Source organism: Sorex fumeus, unplaced genomic scaffold, assembly GCF_029834395.1.
Source record: "Sorex fumeus unplaced genomic scaffold, SorFum_2.1 ptg000003l, whole genome shotgun sequence".
Classification (NCBI taxonomy): domain Eukaryota; kingdom Metazoa; phylum Chordata; class Mammalia; order Eulipotyphla; family Soricidae; genus Sorex; species Sorex fumeus.
In genome coordinates, this window is record NW_026606060.1 from 18697502 (window position 1) to 18721779 (window position 24278).

At 56.8% G+C, this 24278-nt stretch overlaps 1 protein-coding gene across 1 annotated transcript in view; it reads left to right on the top strand.

Annotated features, from left to right (window-relative positions):
* The first annotated feature begins 20212 nt into the window (after positions 1–20212).
* The window catches only part of ATOH8 (atonal bHLH transcription factor 8), a 30165-nt gene continuing 26099 nt past the window's right edge, over positions 20213–24278 (top strand). The window contains exon 1 of the mRNA XM_056118209.1: positions 20213–21096. Coding sequence (XP_055974184.1) covers positions 20329–21096 — 768 coding nt within the window. The 5' untranslated portion in view covers positions 20213–20328. The remainder of the gene's footprint in view (positions 21097–24278) is intronic.

Below are 24278 nucleotides of genomic sequence, written 5' to 3' on the forward strand. Positions count from 1 at the left end.
TGTCCAGAGAAAGGCCGGCTCCCTCTGATGGAAGGAAAAGGACCACAAGGGTGGTGTCTTCACGCAGACAAGAAGCCCCGAGTGTCCCGGGAGGCCCTGAGCTCCTTAGGAGGGAAGGAAGGGACTCATTTGGTTTTCGTTCAGGTGCATGCGGTCAGCTCACTTACCAGCGAGGCCACATGGGACCATACGGGACAAAAAGTTCAGCAAGAGATAATATTTATCTCAGGACAAGAAATGCAGCTCTGGGTTGGGCAAAGTTAGCTGCTTCTTGCTGTCAGGGCTGTGGGTCCATCTCCAGGAAATTTGCCTGCTGGACTCCCGAGCATTATGTCATCCTAAACTTGCTTCCAGAAAGGATGGAGTCACCCCACCAACATCACTTTGGCCGGGAGAAAAGAGGTTCTCTTACCTTGCCATCAGAATCCTTTCTCTTGGCTAAACTGGGTTCTGTTGTCGTCTTCCACCAACTTACAGTGGGCAAAGCACACCCCTCCCTTCCCAGAGTAGTGTGCGTCAGTTATGACTCATCATCTGAAACCCCCTTCTTGGAGCACAGGGCACTAGTCCCGAACAGGCAAATGTCAGAGAGGCCAGGAACCATGGTTGTTGACAGGGCAGACACTAATCACCAAAGACAGCTTTTTCTCAGACAGCCGTTTCTGATCAAAGGTGGCACCGGAGATAAAGACGATGTCATCGAGTCTTAGTGAAAAGGAAGTCAATAATTCAGGACATCGTGAGTGATCCAGTCACCTTGTCTTTGAAATAGTGCTGAAATATATTTGCAAATCCATTGGGAATGCTTCATTCCACAGGTGACTAAAAGCAGGAGAGGTAGTACAGGGCTTCAGGCACTTGAATTCCTGACATTGCATATCACCACCAGGATGGTACCTGAGCACTGAGCCAGGAGTCAGGCCTGACTACTGCTGGGTATGGCTCCCTTCCCCACTCACTCCCCTTCCCACAACACACACACACACACACACACACACACACACACGGAAAAAAAATAAAGCAAAGATGACTGAATGCCAGACAATGGAATATTTTTATTTTATTATTATTATTATTGCTTTTTGGGTCATACCTGGCAATGCACAGGGGTTACTCCAGGCTCTACACTCAGGAATTACCCCTGGTGGTGCTCAGGGGACCTTATGAGATGCTGGAAATTGAACCCGGGTCAGCTGCATGCAAGGCAAACGCCTACCTGCTGTGCTATCACTCCAGCCCTGAAACTTTTTTTTTTAATTTTTGGGCCACACTCGACAGTGCACAGGAGTGACTCCTGGCTTATGCACTCAGGACTTACTCCTGGCGGAGCTTGGGGGACCATATGGGATGCTGGGAATCGAACCTGGGTCAGCCGCGTGCAAGGCAAACATCCTATCTGCTGTGCTATTGCTCCTGTCCCTCCAAAACATTTTTAAAAAATATCAGTGGCAAGAATGACGGTTGTGAGTATTGAGGGCGTGTAAGACTCTGCTGATTTTGCCTTGTTCTCTTCCAGCCACTGACTCTGGGGGAGAGCAGCGGCCACGCTATGAGGAGTCCCCCATGGCCCTCGGGGGAGGGGACCACACGGAGGATAAATGAGACCATATGCCACTTGAGGAAGTCATTCTGGAATGTGCTTTCTGGGCTCTGTCAGATCTTTAGAGGCTGCCTCCCTCCCCCCAGCACCCCCAATTTGGAAATCCCCGACTGTGTCACTCTCACTCACGGGGACTGTGAGATATTGAAAGTTTATGGTACTGGCGTGAAGTGCGGCAGGTAGGCGCTTGCCTCACACGTGGCTGACCCGGGGTTCCATTCCCAGCACCTTGTACAGTGCCCTGAACCCTGCCAGCTGTGATCCTCGAGTGCAGAGCCCGGTGTAAGCCCTGAGCACCATGGGGTGTGGCTTAAAAAACAAAACAAAGGAATGAAGCCCTCGAGGGCTTTGGAGCCCTCAAGGTTCTGGGTAATCTGTCAGGGAGAGGTTGTGGCAAGCCCGGGGACTCTCTCTGAGGACCCAGTTCCGAGAGGAGCCCCTTTGTAAACCCTGCGCCCCTCTCCTTGCCTGCTGTGGAGTGGCGCAAGAGCCCACAGTTGCCCTCCACCGTCCACCAAGAGACCCTGGTGGTGCCTTTGGTCCCAGCATGGAGTGGGGACGGGGTCACCACAACCTTCTGGTGTTCTTACCAGCAGGATGAGTCCAAACAGAAGCTCTCACACCACTGATGTGGGGACACGTGGCCCCTTCTCTGCAGTCAGGATCACCATGGGGGGAGTTCTTGGGTCTTTCTGGGGCCCTCAGGGGAGGCCAGTTTGGGGAACGGCACAGCCACGAGCAGGACGTGAAGCCGACGTCCTGGGTGCCCCATGGGTGCGTCCCTGAAGTCAGCCTTGTTCTGGATGCTGAACCCGGTGAGCTCGGGGCTTCCCTGGCTTCGACGCCGCCACTGTGTGGAGTCAGTCTGGTGTTCTGTTACAGGCAGAGGAAAGCACAGTGTGAGGTTAAAACCTCGGAGGGGACCCCGGGTCGGCTCCCTGCGCAGAGGCTGCCAGAGGCCCAGCTGCTCCGCGCGCGAGTCTCCAGATGTTCCCCTCACATTTTCCCCTTTCAGCCAGATGTGGAGTAGCTTGTTGATAAGCGTCCATGTGAGTTAAGGTAAAGAAGCACACACTCTTTCTCCTGCCCTTCTTTGACTCCTGTTTGGAATCTGTCCACCACACATACACACACACACACACACACACACACACACACTCACACATACACTCACACACACTCGCACACACACGCACACACACACTCACACACACTTGCACACACACACCACATGACCCCTCTGGGCCCCAGTGGTCACCTGACATCCTTGTGGCATGAAGTGACAGAGGCAAGTTCACGAGGGAAGGTGGCCCCATGTCCCCCAAAGTTATGGGGAGCAGAAAGGAGGAAAGAAGAAAGCCTCCTAGAACCCAGGGAAATAATCAACCTCTGGATGGTGAGGAGGATGGAGGCGAGTCAGAGGCTCCCCCAAAGAGGCAGGCAGAAGCACGAGTCGAGGCGGCAGTGGGAACAGCATCCCCAGATTTCAGCAACTCACCCCCACATGCATTTATTCTTTTTTTCTTTTTGGGTCACTCCTGGATCTGCATTCAGGGGTTACCCCTGGCTATGCTCAGGAGACCTCATGGGATGCTGGGAATCAAGCCTGGGTCAGCCGCATGCAAGGCAAATGCCCTACCCGCTGTGCTATCGCTTCAGTCCCCATGCATTTCTTCTTGACCCCACACGCACAAACTTGTTCTGCACCCAGAGAACCACAGGATCCAGAACAAGGAGGGGCTCCCCCCAGAGCAGAGGCAGGAAGGGGGTCTCAGGGATGTTCCGTCTGGCGCGAGCAAAGCCCGACCGTGGTAGATTTTAAAGGCACAAGATACGTGCGTTGCTCCTGTGTTGGAGAGAGGAGGGTGGGAGAAGTTGCCTTGGGGGTTCTTTGTACCCTTACAAGATCCCCAGCACCCCACATCTGCCTGTCACCCTCCTGGGAACACGCATGCTCATGCAGGACCCCCTTCTCACGACTCCCCCTTTTTTTTTTAAAGAAAGCTTTCTTCTCAGCTGGGGGTGTCCTCCCTCCAAAGCCTACAGACAGCTGAAATCAGCCTCGCCCCAGTTTCCCTGTGAGGAGTATGGTCTGTAGGCACTTAAGTTGGCAATGTCAACTGGATACAACTGGAAAAATGTAGCCATTTGAGGTCTGTAGGTACTTGTGCTGGCAATGACAACTGGAAACTTTTTTTGTTTGTTTGTTTCTTTGCTTTTTGGGTCACACTGGGTGATGCTCAGGAGTCACTCCTGGCTCTGTACTCAGGAATTACCCCTGGCGGTGCTCAGGGGACCATATGGGATGCTGAGAATCGAACCCAGGTCGTCTGCGTGCAAGGCAAGCCCCCTACCAGCTGTGCTATTGCTCCAGCCCCAAAACTAAAAACATTTTTTTGTTTTGTTTTTGTGCCACACCCGGTGATGCCCAGGGCTTCCTCTTGGCTCTCTGCTCAGTCATCACTCCTGGAGGGCTTGGGCAAACACAGAGGGAGTCAGGGACTGAACCTGGATTGGCTATGTGCAAGGAAGGTACCCTACCAGCTGTATTTTTGCTCCGGGAAAACTTCTTGCACACACCAAGTCTTTGCAGGCTCTCCTGGCAGATCGTCAGTAGAACACAGGTGTTACCTGGTGCTCCTGGGTACCCACACAGTGCCAATGCCTTTGAATGCTCTCACAGAGAATACTTAGAATCTCACTCTGCAGATGACAAACCTGACAGAGAGAAGCTGCTCTCTCAAGTTCTGATTTTCATCCCTGTGCCGCTGATATTGTCTGCGATAGGTGGGAGAGAGCATGCGCTCTCTGGGGCTTACAGCCAGCACTGGAGAACCAAGCTACTTTGTGGAGAAGGGAGAAGGGCACGAGAGCTCCCCTCTGGGGAGGAGACAGCCTGGGATGTGGGGGAAACACATTTCCTGGGGGAGCCATTAGGCCCAGCTCAAGTCCTTCTGGGAGAAGATGGAGAACTTGAAAGAAAAGACCAGGTCTTCGGCTGAGCACAATGTGAGCAAGCAGGGGAACCTGAGCATTTGTCTCAGTGAGAGAGACTGTTTCTTATAGAATTGGAGGAGAGTAATTTTTGGGGGATCAGTGAGGGTACTCCTGGTGATCTTTAGCAAGACAAGCAGCTCAATGCAAGAGCAGAGGATGCGGCCCTGGGGCGCAGGGAACCAACCAGGGCCCAGCACATGTAAGCGCTAGTGCTATGTCCTGAGCCCAGAACTGGCCATGTTCGTCTGCAGAAACACATAGACAAGAAGAACATCTCTTTTTTTGCGGGGGGGATACCCGAAGGTGCTCAGAGCTTATTCCTGGCTCTGCACCCAAGGAACACCACTGGCAGGGCTTGGGGGACCACCAGGGATGTTGAGGATCAAACCCAGGTGTTTTTTTTTTTCCTTTTGCTTTTTGGGTCACACCCAGCAATGCTCAGGGGTTACTCCTGGCTCTGCACTCAGGAATTACTCCTGGCGGTGCTCTGGGGACCACATGGGATGCTGGGAATCAAATCCTGGTTGGCTGCGTGCAAGGCAAACACCCTACCCGCTGTGCTATAGCTCCAGCCCCTCGAACCCAGGTTTTTCATGTGCAAGACAAGCACCCTCCCAGATGTACTACAGCTCCTGTCTGCAAAGGCAAGAATGTCCCAGAGACCTCTGGGGTCGTGTCACCTAGACTCAGGAGACAGCAGGGATTGAATGGGAGCATTTGTCGTCAAAACCAACCTGAAAATCCCTGCAATGAAGGGAACTCAGCAAGCATTTTAAAATCCCATGGCTTCGAACTGGTAATCAACACATATGCGTGGAAGATGCTTAGAGAAAATGACCCCATTCTGAGAACAGATAAGAGAGGGAGCGAGCTCTGAAGAGGCGCCTTTGGGTTACTGTGATTTTTGGTTTGGATTTGAGGGCTGGCTGGAAAGTTTCCCATGTGTTTCCCAAACTTTCTCTTTCTCTGGCTCTTTTCAACCCGAATTGCCACCATTAGACTCATTGATTTGGGTTAGGAAATGTCCTGGGCCCCAGCCAGAGCGGCCTGTGGACAGGTTTGTCACTGCTTCCCTCACATGGAAGGAGAGTGGACAGTCCTCGGGCCCCTGGGTCTGGACCCAGCGGGGTGGTGCCAGGGAAAAGGGCTCAGGAGGTCACGGTGCTTGGCAGCACTATCTGGGGTGGAGCACCCCATATTGCGGTCACCCCGGAGTGCCAGGGATCCCCACTTCAGCTCTGCCAACCAGCAGAGTTGGCAGACAGTCTCCGACCCAGCAGGCAGGAGGAACGAACAGCTGAAATGTACTGGTTGATTTGGTTTGGGGTCTTACCCAGTATTGCTAGGGCTTACTCTGGGCTCTGTGCTCAGGGATCACCCCTGGCGGGACTTGGGGGACCATATGGAGTGGCGGGGATTGAACCTGAACCGGCCATTTGCAAGGCAGATGCCCCACCCCCTGGACTATCTCTCTGGCTCTGATCGATACATTTTAATGACGCTTGTGGGGTCAAGTTGGAGCTGCCACTGTGTCTGCCCTACTGTGGGGCATCTGCTTCCACAGTGCAGAACTGTCTCTGCAGACCAACACGAGTCTCTGCCAGCTTGGCACCCTGTTCCTCTTGCTCCGTCCCCTGCATAAACCAGGCCCGGCTGAAGTGAGGACGCTGGAGCATGGGGCAGGGGCGCTGGTCACTTGGGCCCAGGGCATGTGCCATCTGCGTCCTGACAGATTCCCCCAGGTTGCTAATACATGACCACTGTTTTGGGGCGGGGGAGGTGGTCGGCAGGAGAGCACTTGCCTTGCCTGTGTGAAGTCCTTGTTCGACCCCCAGCTCCTTTAAGAAAATAATAAGGACCTGGGAGACGACACAGGTTTAGGCATTTTCCTTCATCTTGCCATCCCTGTTTGAATCCTGGGCAAGGGAAATCTCTCCAGAAAAGGGCAAAGTCTCCGAGCACTGCTGGGGGTGGCCCCAAACATAACCTACCGTAGCGACAGTAATAATACACTTCTTCTCCGGCTGTCATGCCTCGTCAGGCCCAGGTGCCACCGTGGGAGCCTTGACTCTGGGTGGCAGGCCTGGGGGGTCCAGCTGTAGTTCAGTCCGACCGTGGCTGCTCCCTGCTCCCCCCGTGGCCTCTCCCCGCCCCCTCATGTCCCCTGTCCCCTCTCAGCCTTTGGACGTCTCCTGTCCCTCCCTCCCTGCTGAGGTCAGGCCCCAGCTGGTCCTGCTCCTGGGTCAGCAGCCACTGCCCGGGTACCATCACGGGGCTGACGTTCTGAGTGTCCCCCACAGGCCAAGCTCCCCTGTCCTGACTGCTGGCCTTTGCCTGACCCTCTGGGCAGGCCTTCCCTGGCTGGCCTGTCCGCTCAGTGCCTGAGCCTTGGGCTCTCTCTGACATCTTTCCACTGAGCACCTCTGATCCGGGATGAGGGCGCGCAGCCCCTTCTGCCCTGGCGCCTCACCCTGAGGCACGGGCGTGAAGATCTGGCTGTGTTTATTTTCCTTCCCTGAATTTCCCCGGTCAGAACAAACAGCGCTGCCCTCTCCTCTCAGAGCTGGCCTCCCCTGCCTGGCTTCCCTGCCTGTGAATGAGAACAGAGCTGGGCTTTTAGTGGGAGACAGCCTGAATGAATTGATCAGCAGTGGGGAAGGAGGGGTGGAGAGCATGTGTGTGTGTGTGTGTGTGTGTGTGTGTGTGTGTGTGTGTGTGCGCGCGCGCGCGGGGGGGGGGGGGGACTGGGGGGATGCGGGGGGTTGGGATGGTTCAGAAACTCTGCACCCTCCTCCCCAAAGTTCCTATTTTCCCTGTGTGCCTTGAAGTGAAAGTCCCCCGCCCACCGCCACATCCCCCTCCTTCCCTGAGATTTTATTATATTTCACTTTTGGTCCCCTGCATTTTGTTTTCTGTTTTTTTGCAAGGGAGCCTGAAGCAAGGCCTCAGAAAAACACAGCCGAGCTGCCAACTGGGGATGTTTGCTCTGGGGGCGAGTTGGGAGGGAGGCTGGCGTCAGGCGGGGCCAGATCCGTGCCAGTGGAATGTGATTTGGGGGGGAAGCTACAGGTCACTCAATCGCTGGCAGCCCGCCCAGGAGCAACTGGATGCTCTGTGCGTGAGTGTGTGTGTGTGTGTGTGTGTGTGTGTGTGTAGACTTTTTTTTCCTCATGCAAACAGAGCCCTGGAGATGTGGAGACAGAAGCATTAGGAACAAGCTGGGGGCTGGGGGGTTGGGGAGCGCTGAAAATCAGGGGAACCAGGGAGATTAGGTGGGCGGGTGTGGGCGCCGGCCAGGAGCTGAGTAGCCACTTGAGTCAGCGCCTTTGTGTTCTCAGTCTGAAGTGTGGGGAGATGCAGAGCACCCCAGAGCCCAGAGACTCTCCGGCTCCTGGAGAAACGGTCTCCATGCACAGAACACAGCAGACCAGCCTGGAAGCACCCCCCCCCCCCCCAGCAGGCTGCCTGAACGGCGGGGGTGTTCAGCACCAGCTTCTTGGACCAGATGTTGTGAGCTCTGAAGCACCAAGTGTTGCTTTGAGAGAAGCAAGGTTGAAAATACCTTTTGTGGAGCCGGAGAGATAGTACAGTGGGTCAGGGGGGTTGTGTGCCTTGTACATGGCCAATCCCTGTTGGATCCACGGCACCTCATCTGGTCCCCTGGGCACCACCAGGAGTGATTCCTGAGTGCAGAGCCAAGAGTAATCCTTGAGCACTGTAGGATGTGGTCCCTAATTTAAAAAAAAATTGTATCGAACACATGCTATGTCCATGCCAAACCCTTTGCAGTGGCCCCTTTTCATCTCTATCACCCTACTTAGGTCAGTACGGCTTTTTGACTTGTAAATGGGGAAACTGAGGCCCAGAGAGACTGGAAATCCAGCCCAGCCTGTTCGGGCAGAATTCTCTAGAGGCTGCCTCTTGCCTCTACAGCTGACGCGCCCTCTTGACTGTCCAGGTCCCTGGGCGGCTGACAGGTTTTATTCCGTTTCTGTCCTATGGAGAGAGAACTGTGGGATTCAGGATGGGGATCATGAGTGTTGGGAGATGAGACAGGTCAGTCAAGCCTTTACTCCTCAACACGGGTCCCTGTGTGTGTGTGGTGGGTGGGTGAGGCGGGGGGGGAGGTCCCTGCCAGGTGTCCAACCAGCCTGGCTCACCTTGGCAGCCACCCAGGTCCCTGTCTCAGCCCCTGCCCCCCCCCCTTCACACAAATCCTTTGTTCATGCTGGCACTGCCCAGTTGCAGCTTCTTTGCAGTTCTCTGTGGCTTTGTGGGATGCGTGGAGGGCAATGGGCAGCTCCTGAGTTGGCGTCTGAGAGGCTCAGCACTGCCTAGGCCTCAGTTTTCTCCTTTGGAGGTGAGGAGTGGCCTGAAAGGGTTTTGTGCTGACAGAGACAGGAAGAAAGACCTGGCTGGCCTTCAGGATGGGAGGGTGGGTATGGGGTGGGGGGTGAGACCCTGGTGCACGTGGCCAGGCCACCACAGAGGTGCAGGGCTGTCCAGTGATGGACATGGACAGTAAGTCAGGCTTGGTAGAGTGATGGAAGAAGGGGCATAGTGTCCTGGCCAGCAGTAAGAATGGTCAGGCAGGCCCCAAAATCAGAATGACTCTCCTGGCGACTGGGATCTTTATTCTCCCAAGACCAAACCTCTGGTCAGACGGTCAGACTTAGCTCTTGATCTTTTTTTTTTTTTTTTTTGGTTTTTGGGTCACACCCGGCGATGATGCACAGGGGTTCCTCCTGGCTCTGCACTCAGGAATTACTCCTGGCCATGCTCCGGGGACCATATGGGATGCTGGGAATCGAACCCAGGTCGGCCTCGTGCAAGGCAAACACCCTATCTGCCGCTTTCACTCCAGTCTCAGCCCCGGATCCTTGAAATATAACTGACCCACAAACAATCTGGGGGTAAGAGGTGCTGAACCTCCAGTCCAAAATCCAGTAGAACTTTGGACTCTCTCACACTTAGCTACCAGTAAATTGCTGTAGACTCTCAACCGTATCAATAACTCAAGCAGTCAACTAGCCATTTTTTATATGTTCGACGTGTGATATGTGGCCTTCTTGCAATGACGTCAGCTGGAGGGAAAGAAAGTTATTAGGAGAATCCTAAGAGGGTCATCGCGAAGGTCCTCATCCTCGCAGTCATTGAGAAGGCAGCAGAGGAGAAAGCGCAGAGGACGGGCTGGGAAAATCTGCCTGAGCCGCCCCTCACCGTTCCAAGCCACGTGGTTCAAAGTTCAGTGGTTCCAGTGCTGGGTCAACACTGACTCTGGTCACCTTGACCTCCCAGCTCACCTATGTAGGTTGAACTGACTTTTCGATTCCATGAGGCAATTGATTTTATTGATCATTTCCAGAAAATAGGCAACTGGCTGAATGAACAATCCCCCTGAACAATCCTCCCAGTGAACATCCCCCACCCCTTACCTCCATCCAAATTGTTTTGGCTTTTCAGAGACTGTCTTTGAATGTGACACCTTGGGTCTCCAGAGACATTGAAACCATCTGCCACTTACGCACAGCTGCCAGACCCCCACTTTCCTCCCCAGAAGTTGGGCTGAACTTTGCAAGCAATGGACTTTGTGGCTCTGGACTTGGTGTCCCCATCTGTCCTATGAAGACTGGATCAGAGCAGGTGTGATATTCGCACAGTGTCTGCTTCCCAGCCTCCGGCCAGGCAGACATTGCTAATCAAGCAGGGCGCTCATTCCCGTGGGACCTTGGGCCTTTCCAGCCCCGAGCAGCAGGCAGTTCCTGAATCAATTAGGTTTGGCATGCATGATAAAAGCAAGCGTCCTCAGCATGGAGATGATCTCCAAGCCCCCTTCCAGCTGTGCAGAGCTAGGAGGCCTCAGCCTGGAGACCACCGGGTCGACAGCTGGGGCTGCCTGGTTCTATGACGCTGCCCTCGGGCCGGGCCCGGGCTGAGGTGGTGCCTTATTAATTTTCCTCATTGCTAATAAATGTGCATTGCATCAGCTCCGCTTCTGCCCCTCATGATCTCTGGCGGCTGCCATTAGCAGTGGCTTTTTTCAGAGAGCTGTAAAAATAGGGAGTTTTTTTTTTCTTTTTGGAGGCGCCTATACAGAAGAAGCAGCCAGCTTTTTTTTTTCCAATTTCCTTTCTTCTTTGAGGGGCCCAGGGAGGTGGGCAGGGAATACTTCACAATGGAGGAATGTGCTCCTTGGGGGGACTGAACTTGTTTTCCTACTGAAAAGAAGTTACCCCACTCTGGTTTCAAATCAAGCGCCAGCAGGGGTGAGGAGCGCTACCACCTCCCTGGTGCTGCGGCCTCAGCCAGGACTATGTAGGCTGTTGACAACTTGCCCTGATGTGCAGAGGTGCAGTGAGTGTTGGCCCCAGGCGCTGAGCCCAAGGGGGTGACGGCTGGCTGCTTGGGGAGTCCTTCTTTCTGCCCAGGGGTCAGGTGAGAAAGGCTTCCCTCCTAATAAGCTGATCTTTCACTTTCTCCCACTGGGGCTCTGGGTTCTGCTACGAAAAAGCTAAGATGGAATGGGAATGGGGAGGGCTGGGTAAGGTAGACACAGTCCCTCTTCACTCTTCCCCTGCTCTATTGAGGAAGAGCCCAGGGCTGGCAGAGAGGAGGAGCAGGAGGAAATGCTGGGGAGAAGGCCCATACTGGCCCCGGGAGAGACGCATCTCTGGCCTTCAGACTTGTGGACACGGCAGGAATACTTGGATTAGGGGCGCCTCAAACTCTAATTGATAAGCCCCACCTTGAAACAAAACATGTTCAGAGGGTCCTAGGATTTTAATGATATGCTTTGATTTATTTTTAAGTATTATCATTTTGAGGGTTTGTTTGGGGGCGCCCATGGGCTGTCCTCAGGACTTAGCCCTGACTCTGCTCAGGGATCACTCCTGGGGTGCACAAGGTACCATATTTTGTGGCAGTTTCTCACAGGGCCAACCACATATTAGGTAATAACACTGTCCTGCTCTCTAGCACTGCTTTGTGCCTCTATTTTCTTTTATTTTATTTTAGTTTTTTGCTTTTTGGGTCCCAGTTGGTGATGCACAGGGGTTACTCCTGGCTCATACACTCAGGATTTCTTCTGGCGGTGCTCAGGGGACCATATGGGATGCTGGGAATCGAACCCCAGTCGGCTGCATGTAAGACAAACACCCTACCCGCTGTGCTATCGCTCCAGCCCTGTGCCTCTATTTTTTGCTTTTTTTTTTTTTGCTTTTTTTGGGGGGGGGGTCACACCCGGTGGTGCTGAGGGGTTATTCCTGGTTCTGCACTCAGGAATTACTGCTGGTGGTGCTCGGGGGACCATATGGGATGCCAGGGATCAAACCCAGGTCGGCTGTGTTTAAGGCAAATGCCCTACCTGCTGTGCTATCACTTTGGCCCCCTGATTTTTATATACTAACTATGTACAACCCCTCTCCCTAGATGGTAAAATTCACACCAACAGCACTTTGTGGATACAGAGGACCAATAACGCAATGGTTCATTGAGACAGAACCCAGGGCTCAGGGAGGAGCCACCAGAGACTGTGAGCCTGCCCACCAGAGCCAAGGGAATGCAGGGGCATAAGGGTCGGGTGCAGCTGTCTGAGGCAGGGCTGGAGCCGGGGCCGTGTTTGCCCTGAGCAGCCCTGGGCGGGGTGAGAGGGTGTGTGGTGTCTTGACATTTCTCCCCAAGGCTGAGCAGCCGGGACACTCGCCCACTTGCCCACTGCCTGTCCATGCAGCCTCTCGGTGGCCTTGCTGGGAGCAGGGCATGTGCCTCCCTGTCCCGACCCAGTGTTCTGGGGGAGCACATGGGCCCCAAACGCAGGGTGCTGCCTGGATCCAGGGGCTGGCAGTTGCAGCTGTAAATGGGGCTGAGGGCCAGAGAAGGTGCCACTACAACAAAGTTGGAAGAGGCAAAGGAGCTGACCCCAGGCAACACAGGAGGCGTCTGCATGGTCACGCATCTGCAGCCTGCTTGCCGTGCCTCTTCTGCCAGGCTGTGTGGCTGCACTTGGGATTCCCACGGCCGTGCGTCACTGTCCTGGGTCTCAGACACATCTCTGGTGTCCTAGAGCAGGAGTCCTGTCACTGGACAGACAGCACCCAGGGGGCAGCGGTTCTGCTGGTTCACGGCTGTCTGCCTGGTCTCAGGGGGGACCTTGCAAATGTGCATCGTCATGGGAGGAACTGGGGAACTGCCTGTCGTCAGCAGGAGCTCATTGTCTCATCTTTCTGCTCCAGGCCTGTCAGGAGACTCCACTTCCGTCCAAGGACTGAACAACTGAGTGTCCCCGACTCAGATAATCAGGCCGGAGGGAAGAGTGACTGACTCCATTGCCGGTTAAGTGCAGCTGCTCGGGCAAGCAGCAGAGCTAGGCTGTGTCTCTGGATGCCGTGAATCTTCTGTCAGAGCAGCTGGTCCGATGGTGGAGGGAACCCTGGTCCGTACTGAGCAATGGGCCTTCATTCACTGAGAATTTGCTGCATGCCAGAGATAGTTCTTTTTTTTTTTTTTCTTATTGGGTCACACCTGGCGATGCACAGGGGTTACTCCTGGCTCTGCGCTCAGGAATTACCCCTGGCGGTGCTCAGGGGACCATATGAGATGCTGGGAATTGAACCTGGGTCGGCCGTGTGCAAGGCAAATGCCCTACCTGCTGTTGCTATTGCTCCAGCCCAGGGATAGTTCTTGAGGCTGGGGTGTGACAGTGAGCCCTGAGCACCGCCGAAGAGGCCCACCCCCCTCCCCCACAAAGAAAGGATGAAGCAGGGAAAGGCTGATGGAGCTCAGCGGCAGGACAAGTGTGAGGTTCTGGGTTCAAGTCCCAGCACCACGATAAAGAAAAGTCAGTGGGGAGCTCCAGAACTGCCGAAAGTGGGTTGGTACTGCAAACAGGGCGTGGGGTCGCTGAGACGACACAGCATAAGAGACAGCATCCGGGCAGCTCAGTGCCACAGTGCCAAGGGCTCTGCCATGGGCCGGACCTGCGGGCCAGCAGAGGGGCAGCAGGAGCTGTGAGCCGTGCCCAGCAGCTTGGGCAGGGGGTGCCCTGAAAGGGACCCAGCCAGAGTGGCTGCAGAGGGCTGGATATTGACCTGGACTCCTCTGCAGAACATGCAGTCCCGAACACAGTGGTCCAGTACCATAGCTAGTTGGTTGTCAGTGCCGGGATCAGCTGGGCGATTCTTGCTGTAGCCCTCTGGGCCGGGCAGGAGACATCTCAGGGCTCCTCAGGGCCAGGGCAGGCAGCTTTGCCCCTCACTTGCTGCCTCCTCCCCATCTGCACGACAGCCTGGGCTTCTCTCAGGTGACCAGGGCTCCGTCCACCAGACGGGATGCAGGAACGGACAGTCCCCTATAGCCACCGAGCTGCAAGGCTCCAGTGGTCCTGGACTACCTCTCCTGGAGCCAGGGAGGAGGGAATGAATTGCAGCCCCAGAACCTCCAAGAGAACCAGAACAGAAGAGGGACACGCTAGGTCCCAGGCTTAAGAGGACACCGGGCCGGCTGAGGGAGAGGGCCCGCCCCCACCCTGCACTCCCTTCCCTTCCCTCCTCTCTTCCCTCAGTGCTGTTGACAGACTTCCAGGCATCCCCACCCTCCACCAGTGTCTGCTTCTCTCCACCATGTCTCAGGGACCCGGCACCCCCCCCAAACCACCCTCAGCACCCACCCCCCATCCTTGGAAAGCTCAGTTCTGTTGAACACTTCTCACGTTCTGTTTTCTCTATGACTATGTTTTATTCCCTTACTATTTTTTTTTTTTTTTGCTTTTGGGTCACACCAGGTGTCACACAGGGGTTACTCCTGGCTCATGCACTCAGAAATTACTTCTGAGTAATTCAGGCAGTGCTGGGGGGACTATATGGGATTCTGGGAATTGAACCTGGGTCGGTGCGTGCAAGGCAAACGCCCTACCCTTTGTGTTATTGCTTCAGCCCCAACTATGTTTCTTTGTAATCTACATAGGAGAGAGATCATTCTGTCTCTGTCCTTCCCCTTCTGCTTTTTCATTTGTTTTCTGGTCTCACCCAGCAGTGCTCAGGGCTTTTTCTTGGCTCTGTGCTCAGGAATCACTTCTAGCAAGGAGACCAGGGTGGTGCTCATGGTCAAACCCGGGTCGGCCTCATGCAAGGCAAGCATGGTACTATTGCCTGGCCTCAATTCCTCTCCTTTGGACTTACTTGACTCAGCATGAAACTCTCTGGATCCATCCACATAACAGGAAATTGCATTTCATTTTCTATTACAGCTGAGCGTATTCCATGTGTATATGTACCATCGTTTCTTTATCCAGTCATCTGTTCTCAAATGCTTAGGTAGTTTCCAGATCTTCACTATTGTGAGTAGTGCTGGAATGAACACAGGAGTGCAAATGTATTTTCAAAATAATGTTCTTTAGGGGTTGGAGCTATAATACAGAAGGTGTGAGTTTGCCTTGCATGGGGCCAACCAGGGTTCAATCCCTGCCACCCCATCTGGTCCCTTGAGCCTACCAGGAATGATACTGAGTGCAGAGCCAGGAGTAAGCTCTGAACACCAGCAGGTGTGGTCCAAAAGACAAAAAGCAACCAACACACAAAAGAATAGTGTTTTTTTTCTTTTTGAGTCATACCCAGCAATGCTCAGGGGTTACTCTTGCCTCTGCACACAGAAGTTAGTCCTGGCGGTGCTTGGGAGACCATATGGGATAATGGAGATTGAACCTGGGTTGGCCACGTACAAGGCAAATGCCCTACCTGCTGTACTATCGCTCTGGCCCCAAGAATAGTGTTTTTAGGTCCTTAAAGTAGATGCTGAGAAGTGGAACTGCTGAGTCATATGGAAGTTCAATTTTTAGGATTTTGAAAAGTGTCCACATCTTTACCAGTGAACATTCCCATCAACACTACTGGCCACGCTCCTGCCACGGCTTGCTGAGGACCGTTCGATCCCTGCCACCCTCCTCATGGACCAAAGGGGATGGAACTCAGGGACCCATGGGGCTGGGCTCTCTGTTGGGGAAGCTGCTACGTGGATATGCCTCCTGCCCAGGGGAGTCTCACACAGCCCATCCGGGGGCTCTCCCAGCCCCGAGGACCCCAGGAAAAAGCAGAATGAAGACGGAGAGCATCCTGCCCCTGGGCCTGTCCCATCACCGTCTCCTGTTGGTCAGGGTGGCAGGGAGGCCACTGGACCAAGAGGGATGGAGGGGCATCGAGACCACCAGGCTGCCTGGACTCAGCTTTCCACTCCCTCCCCTGGGCAGTCCCAGCCCGAGCACACCCCCAGGGGCTGCCGAACACGTGTTTCCCCCAGAGGAACTCCCTTTGGGCAGTCCTTCCTTTCTCCAGTGAGGGACACACCCAGCCTGGGACTGTGGGAGCAGCCAGGAACACAGAGTCCAGGCTCAGAAGGCAGAACTTCAGGCAGCATTAGGGTTCCATCCTGTGTGGCCCCAGAGGTGGCAGTTAGGAGGGTCACCTACGGAGTGGCCTGTCCCCACTGGGGCTGATGCCTGTGCACCCTGGGGGGTACCTGGCTGGGACCCGCCAAGATCAGGGCCATATTATGCCGCAATTTTCTTATGTCTAGAGTCAGTGCTGCTGCCGTCTGACTGGAAACCAGAGATGCTGGAGGGCCACTAGGTTGATGTCAGGAGGTGGACAGTGAGCCGCCCACTGTCTGGCAGCTTGCTGGAGTTTCTCCTCTCCCTGGATCTCTTAGGAGGCAGCAGGCAGAGTGGTTCAAGGTTTGGTTCTGGGCTTTGTGGGCTTGGGGTTCCTTATTTTCTACTGGAGTCTCAGTTTTCTTATCTGTAGAATGGGTTTTCCTAATAGAGCTGCAATCATGCCCTGTCTGGCAGGATCACTCCTGCCTGGCCTTTCTGTATTTCTTCCCTGTAAGTCTATGATCCTTCCATCTTCCAGCTTTGTTCTTGTTCGTTCGTCATGTGGGATGGTGGTTTGGTGGTTTACTGTGGTCGAATCATGGACTGGTGCTGGTCCATAGGTGTAGAAAGGTTGAAAACCATTAGTCTGAGAGGGGAGGGAGAGCAAGAGAGAGAGAGAGAGAGAGAGAGAGAGAGAGAGAGAGAGAGAGAGAGGAAAAGTATCTGCCATAGAAGCAGTTGTAGGCAGGGGGTGGGTGGGGAGGATGGCGTGAGGGAAACTGGGGACATTGGAGGTGGGAAATGCACCCTGGTGAAGGGAAGGGTATCAGAATATTCTATGACTAAAACCCAAGCATGAACAACCTTGAAACTGTATCTCACTCTACGACTCGGTTCTAACAGCTGGTCTGTGAACTGGGATGGGAATCCTCAGATGTGAAAAGTTTGAGGAAAGCTGATTTAGGGGAGTGGAATCCTCCCGGGAGCACTATCTTTCTAGCTCAGGGTAACCTTGAACAACTCATAAAATGTGGGAGGTTTGAATGTATACAGAGACTTTCTTGGGGTGTCTTTATTATCTCAACTCGGAGGCATGAGGCCGTCTGGAGAGGAGGGAAACTCCTGCATGTGTGACTGTCACTGTTGGACCGCCACTCCCGCCTCCAGAGTCTACAAGAAGTTCCTTGTGGAAGGGACCTCGTGTGCCAATTGAGTGTACCACCAGGGGGCGCTGCCTGGCTGGTCTCTTCTGGAGGCTGAGGGAAGAAGGCAGAAGGGGAGCCCTCAGTGTAGGGGGCCGTGGGATCTGAACCCAGAAGGCTTAGCCACACGGTAAGTAGGCTGAGAACGACAATATCAGGGAACCTGCTCTTGTGTCCTGTAGGGTTTGCTCTCTGTTCTTGCCACGCCAGTCCATCTAGAAGGCCCAATAAGAAACCAAAGCTCAGAGGAGCAGAGACAGACAAGACCGCAAGCAGTGAAGGACTTAGCGAAGATCCCTCCCACGCTCACCTGATGCCAACCTGAGGCTCTGACATTTGCCCAGAGAGCAGGGACAGCCTGGGAAGGGGGAAGGAGCAGACCCAGGAGAGGGGAGCCCATGTGAGACCAGCACCGCTCCTGTGCTCTCCCCTCCTCACCCCTTCTCTCCAGGCACCAGTGGGATCTCCTCAGCTATGGGGGTGCTCAGGAGCCCCGCATTCCCAAAGCAGGGGAGTCTCTACTCAAAGCAGGACGGGTGATCTTCAAGGACAGTTGGGCTTCTTTAGGAACAATCTTCCAAGCTGCCACGCACCCCTCCGGAGCCACAAACGTGCCAAACTGCTGCTGCACCCCGAGTCTGGGGTTGGTGCTGGACTGTGTGGAACCTGGGTGGCAGCGTTTCCCTCGTCCCCACATGCCCAGACCACCGTTCATACCTTTAGGTACGTGCCCAACACAGCCTGCTGGAATGCTTGGGCCAGTCTGTTCCCAGGGTCTCCGCAGAGAGAGGAGAGAGAGAGAGAGAGAGAGAGAGAGAGAGAGAGAGAGAGAGAGAGAGAGAGAGAGAGAGAGAGAGAGAAGCGACGGAGATTTGGATTGCGCCAAACGTGGCTTTCCCAGCTCTGAAGGGGCAGCTCTAGGAGCAGAGGGCAAACTGGGGGCTCACACTCTGCTTGGACTCTGGACAATGTCCCAAACCTGAGGTCTGGCTGTCTTCCTGCAAGGATTTCCTGGGCATGACTCTGGCTGGCGATAGGCAGGGAGGCAACTGCTCCTTCTTGGGTGGGGGGTTGGTTAGGATGTGCTGCAGCAGCATCTGAGTGAGCACCGAGCAGAGGCACGCAAGAGTGACGAGGCAGTGCCTGGAGCAGCCAGGGCTTACTCAAGGACAGGAGGTTATTCAAGGGGAAAGGGAGAGACCCCTCTGCGGAGGGAGCTGAGGGGGGCAGTGAACCAAGTGGGTGCCCTGGGAGCCGGGGCTGGGTGGGTAAATGGCAGAGAATAAAGATTTCTCTACAGTGGGGCCGGAGGGATAGTACAGCAGGTAGGGTGCTTGCTTTGCACATCACAGACCCGGATTTGAGTCTCCCCGCCCCCCGCCCCCTCCCCCCCCCCCCCCCCCCCGCCCCAGACACCGCATCCTATTTGATCCCCCGTGCCCACTAGGAGTGAGTTATCATTTAGCAACCCTCCCTACCCCCCTCATAGGTTTCCCTCCCTACCTCCCTACCCCCCTCATAGGTTTCTCTCCAGGACTCAACTTTGGTCTTCAGGGCAGAGAGATGCTCTGGGGAGATGCTGGTGTGCTGGGGACTGCTGCTTCAGAATCAGGGGACACATCCACAAGGATGTTGACCCTCTCCTCCCTCACAGTACTACGCAAGGGAGGGTGATACCCACCTGCAGCATCCTCCAACCTCCCATCTGGGGCATTCTCTGTGAGCGCTGCCGGCCTCAGGAAAATCCTCACTAAAACAAGGTGAAGGAAGAACCCCCAGCTCTCTGGGACAGAGGCCATGAGGGGAGCTGCTGGTCCATCAGAGCAGCCTTGGGGTGCTCTCACTCCTGCCATGGTACACAGTTTGGGGTCTCTACTTCCACCCCAGTAACTGAGCCCTTGCAAAGCTGCCTCTTGGCCCGTGCTGTTTGGAGTGCTCTGCACATAAGCCCTCCCTCAGTGGCCCTCCCAGCCCGCTCCTGCGTCAGGGACAAGGATCACGCCTGGCTGTAGAGAGCAGAGGTGACTTGGCCAAGGTCTCTCTGTTATGAGTGAAGCTCTGCTGGGTAGAACGCCCCCCCCCCCCCCGCCCCCCAAGCCCGCTTCTGCCTCCGCCGGGAGCCTTCACACCCAGAGCTGCCCTTTGAGCCCTTGGCGCCCAGAGTTCCACCCCTGTCCTCGCGGAGCCCTATGGCCCTGCCTCTGCCCTCTGAGACCCACAACTGCCCCGAGGAGCCTGCCTTCTCACGGGCGCTCCATCTGTCGGAACCGAAGCCGCCCGTGTCCCTGGCCTCGCGGGGAAGCACGTTCCTCTGCAGAACGGCCCCCGCGGGGAGGTCTCACGGTTCCAGTAGGCTCCAGCAGGACCGGCAATGGGGGTGGGGAGAGGGGAAAGAGGGTCAAGGGCAAGCTCCGGGGTCTCCCCCTTCCCCCCATCGACCCCTTCACTCCCTTATTGAATTTCGCTGCGCGGGTCCCATCTCCCCACCGACCCCAGCGCCCCGCGCAACCTCTGAATGGGGTGCAGGGGTGAAGCTGGAGGGGCGGGCTAGGGAGGGCCGGGGCTGCGTCCCCGAGGGCCCAGCAGGGCCAGGTAGGAGGGAGACGGGGGGAGCGCGGAGGGGGCGCGGCAGCACGCGCTCGGACCGGGTCTGCAGGGAGCCCAGCGCGGGGGCAGCGGGGAGGGGGCGGGGAGCGGAGCGCGCGCGGACAAAGGAGGCGGCCGGCCGCCCAGCTGTTTGGAAAAATGCTTCCTGTTCCTTTAAAGGCGCTGGGCTCGGCGGCCGGGCCGGGGAGGCGGCGGCGCTGAGTGATCTCGCGAACCGGGCTTCTGTGTAAACTGAGGCTAAACAAACACAGATGGAGCGCAGCGGGCGTGCTCCAGAAATGCTGGCACGGCGGCCGCGACTTCAGATGACACCCTGAGCGCTCGGGGGCCGGACAGCCCGGCGGCTTCGCGGAGCCGCGGCGCAGCTGGCCGGGGCGCGGGGGTGCAGGGGCGGCGCGGGCGGGCGGGCGGGCGGGCGCCGGCAGGGGGAGCCGAGGCTGCGAGGCGCGCAGCGCAGCGGCCGCGGGGCCAGAGCCGGCGCGCGGCGGTGCAGAGCGCGCGCGTCCCGGGCCCCCGCGCCCCTGCCGCGCCGCGCCGCTCCGCGCCGCACCGCCCCAGCCATGAAGCACATCCCGGTGCTCGAGGACGGGCCGTGGAAGACCGTGTGCATGAAGGAGCTGAACGGCCTCAAGAAGCTCAAGCGCAAAGGCAAGGAGCCGGCGCGGCGTGCGAACGGCTATAAAACTTTCCGGCTGGACTTGGAAGTGCCCGAGCACCGAGCCGCCGCCGCCGCCGCCGCCGCCGCCGCCGCCGCCAACGGGCTGCGGGACGGGACCCCGCGACTGCAGCCCGGCCCGGCCCCGGTGCCAGTCCCCGCGGCGCCGGCCGTGCCTGCGGGTGGGGGCGCGGACCCAGCCGGGGAGCGCGGGGGAGCCCGGGCGCCCGAGGTGCTGGACGCGCGTAAACGCGGCTTCGCCCTGGGCGCGGTGGGGCCGGGACTCCCCACGCCGCCGCCGCCGGCGCCCCAGAGCCAGGTCCCCGGGGGTCCCGAGCCACAGCCTTTCCGGGAACCCAGCCTACGGCCCCGCATCTTGCTGTGCGCACCGCCCGCACGCCCCGCGCAGTCCGCGCCCCTTGCGCCCCCCGAGCCCTCGGCGCGCCCCGCGCCCCCCACGCGCCCGGGGGAAAGTTCCTACTCGTCCATTTCACACGTAATTTACAATAACCACCCGGATGCCTCCGCGTCGCCTAGGAAACGGTCGGGCGAAGCCACCGCTGCCTCCTCGGAGATCAAAGCCCTGCAGCAGACGCGGAGGCTCCTGGCGAACGCGCGGGAGCGGACGCGCGTGCACACCATCAGCGCAGCCTTCGAGGCGCTCCGCAAGCAGGTACCCGCGCCCACGCGCCCTCGCCGCGCCCGGGGCGCCGTGGGGGTGAGGGTGGCCGCAGGGACCAGGAGGGCGTGTGTCGGGCGAAAGCTGTCCCGGTGCGGCCGGTCCCAGGACCCGGGCAGGTTTGGATCCTGCTACGGTGGCGTGGGGACCGGTCTTGGTTTGCAAGAAGGAGCTGGGGCTAGGGGTGAGATATCGGGGCCAGAATCGGCCAGGTGGAGGTCTCCGAGCGTCCAGCTTCTGCTCTCCGCGTGCACTTTTATGGCAGCGAGTCCTTCGGGCGGGATGGGGAGTGATGTGGGTATGTCTCAGTGGCGGAGAGGGCGGGCGGGCTCCTGCGGTGGGAATACTGTGTAAGGGAGCTTGTCAGCGCTTCATCCCCAGCAGGGATGCTGCGCCCAGGGTTGCAGGCGCTGCACACCCCTCTCTGCTGTCTGTCGGTGCCGGGTCTGCAGGCGCGCACCCCTCCACCCCTCAGCAGGGGCCTCGGCAGTTGCTGGTGACCTGCTTCCTGGCAGATTCACCCCTCGCAACCCTGGGGGCATTGAGAGCCCAGTTCTAGGTGGATCAGGAGCTGTGTCCCCTGGAGGGACGGTGAGAAACGTTTGCCCAAGAATTACCCACAGCGGGAGGAGCAGATTTGCAATTCCCCTGCGATAAAGTTAGTGCTTCCATGGGGGTTCTTGGTTTCTACTTTTCTCAGAGAGTGGAAGAGCTAAGAAAAGAGTGGTCCCCACCGTTGATCCCACCCCAGGGCCCTAGGATGGATTGTGGGGGTGGTAGTGGATGGGACTGATTTTAATGGTCAGTGTTTTGGGTTTTCTCAGAGGCTGATTTCCTATGGGACTCCAGGAAAGTCACTCAACCTCTCTGGGCTTTAGTCAGCAACAAAGCACTTCAGAGAACACCATCTTTTCCCCCAGATCATATTGTCCTTTTCCTCTGGTGGGTGCCTGTGTCACTCATGGAAGGGGATTACATTTTGGGGAGGGGGGGCAAAGAGAGCATTGACTTTTGAGCAAACGTCTCAGTTGGATTTGGGCAAGATGGTGGTGATAGTGGTGGAAGTGGGGGGGGGGGCGTGGTAGAGCCACAGTCAGGGACTGGGATGGCCGCACCAATGCCGGCTCGAGGCAGCAGGCCTAGAGGGTTCTGCAGCCCCAGCCCCCGGTGCTCAGGGTACAGAAGGGCAGGGCCAGGCTGAGCACCTGCTCTCTGTGTGGCTAGGAAAGCCATCAGGAGCAGCAGGCCCCGTGCCAGAGCAGCCCAGCAGTGGGGGCCATGACCAAGGGTCTTTGCCTGCCAGCCCAGTGCCACCCACCCCCTACCCCCAGCTGCCTCCTGCAGGTCCAGGTCGGGGCATCCTCAGGGCATCTGACTGCAGCTCATCAGACAGAAGCTTTAACATCTCTCCAAAATGAGAGATTCCTCATTTGGTCAGGCTGGTTGAATTAGCCCATTCCACGGAATGGGAAACCAACGCCAGGAGAAGGGCAGAAACTTGTCTGGATCAGCTGATGGAGTGGGGCAGCTGGCAGTGGCTTCTGAAATGCCCTCCTGGCTGCGCTTGCTCAACGGCTCCCGTGGCAGTGCCACACTCCTCTCAACCCCCCTCCCCACGCACACACACGCGGGCGCACACACATACACACGTTCACACCCAGGTGTGGCATGTCACGGTCAGCAGCCGAGATGAGATTATTATCCTGGCCTCCTTCACGCCTGTGGTCTTCGTGTACCGAGATGATGAATTCCAGGACAGCACGGGCGCGTTCACATGGAGGCACGTGCGCGTTCACGTGCAGGCACAAGCGTGTTCACGTGCAGGCACGTGCGCATTCACGTGCAGACACGAGCGCGTTCACGTGCAGGCACGTGCACCCCAGGCGAGAACACGCGGACGCACGGCCACAGACGGGCTGGCTCCCGCTGCTCCCAGGCCATTCTGTCCCTTCCCCAGCGGAGCTGCTAGACCAGGCCCCAGTGGTCATCTGACGGGTCTCCTAGCGGGGAAGAACTGTGGCCGGGCACTTTTGGTTCCTGAGATGGGTGGGATGTCACTCCCACAGCTCCCCACGGCCACAGCGCACATCCGCTGGATGGGGGCTCTGCGCATGCGCCCTCCCCCTCCCCCCCCCATCAAACCTTAGGCTTGAATTCTGGCATGGGCCCCCAGGGGAGGAGGGGGACAGCTTTGCCTGAGATGAGACACCGCCGTGGCTCACCCAGCGCCGAGGTCAGGTCTGGGGTAGCCACTCTGGTTGGCCTCGCAGCTTCCTGACTGGGTGGAAGATCTCTGGCCCAGGCGCTGAGAGGTGCGGTTTCCAGCAGGCCCCTGCCTGCTTTCTTGTGGACAAATCACTTTCACTCTCTGTTCTTAAGCTGGAGAAAGATGTTCCTAGCTTACAGTTTTATTGCGAAGAGGACACGAGGGGAGTAATGGGGGCTCGTGGGGCTGAGCGCGTCTGAAGCATCAGTATCCTTATTGCTGGGCGGAGCCTTCATGGCTGTGGAAGCGAAAGGTCTGTCATATTTCAGTAACCAGAGAAGCTTCCAAGAACCCCAGGCGGAGCCTTAGCACAGCAGGGAGGGCATGTGTCTTACACGTGGTCAACCTGGGTTCGATTCTTGGCATCTCATATGATTTCCTGGGCTCTGATCCCTGAGTGCGGAGCCAGGAGTTACCCCTGAGTACTTCTGGGTATGGCTCACCATTCCAAAAGAAAAAAAAAAGAAGAAAAAAAAAGGAAGCACCAACCTATTTTGTGCTGATTTCTGTGCAAATCATGTTATGCGTATTAGTTCATTTAATGAAATGGGCCTTGTTATTATTCCCCCCAGCCTCCATGCTGACTCCTAGTCACCCTCCAGAGCCCACCAAGATGTCCTCCTAGAAGCCCAACAAACTCCAACATTGCTGTATTCACAGCATTTGCCCACTGTGTGTGGTCCCATGGCGTCTGCATTGCCTGTCACATGCTGACCTCCCAGGGTTGTGGAGTCCAAGCCTGTGAACCAGGGTCAGTCTGTGAGCGCCTTAGGCACCCAGACCCCCCATATCTCTGCTCCCTCAGCTTCTTGAACTCTCTGGAGCTGTCCACCTGCAGTGCTGGGCAGTGCTGGTGGGCCTGACCCTCCCACTGAAGGCTGCGGAGGTAGGGCGAGGGCTTAGCCATGGA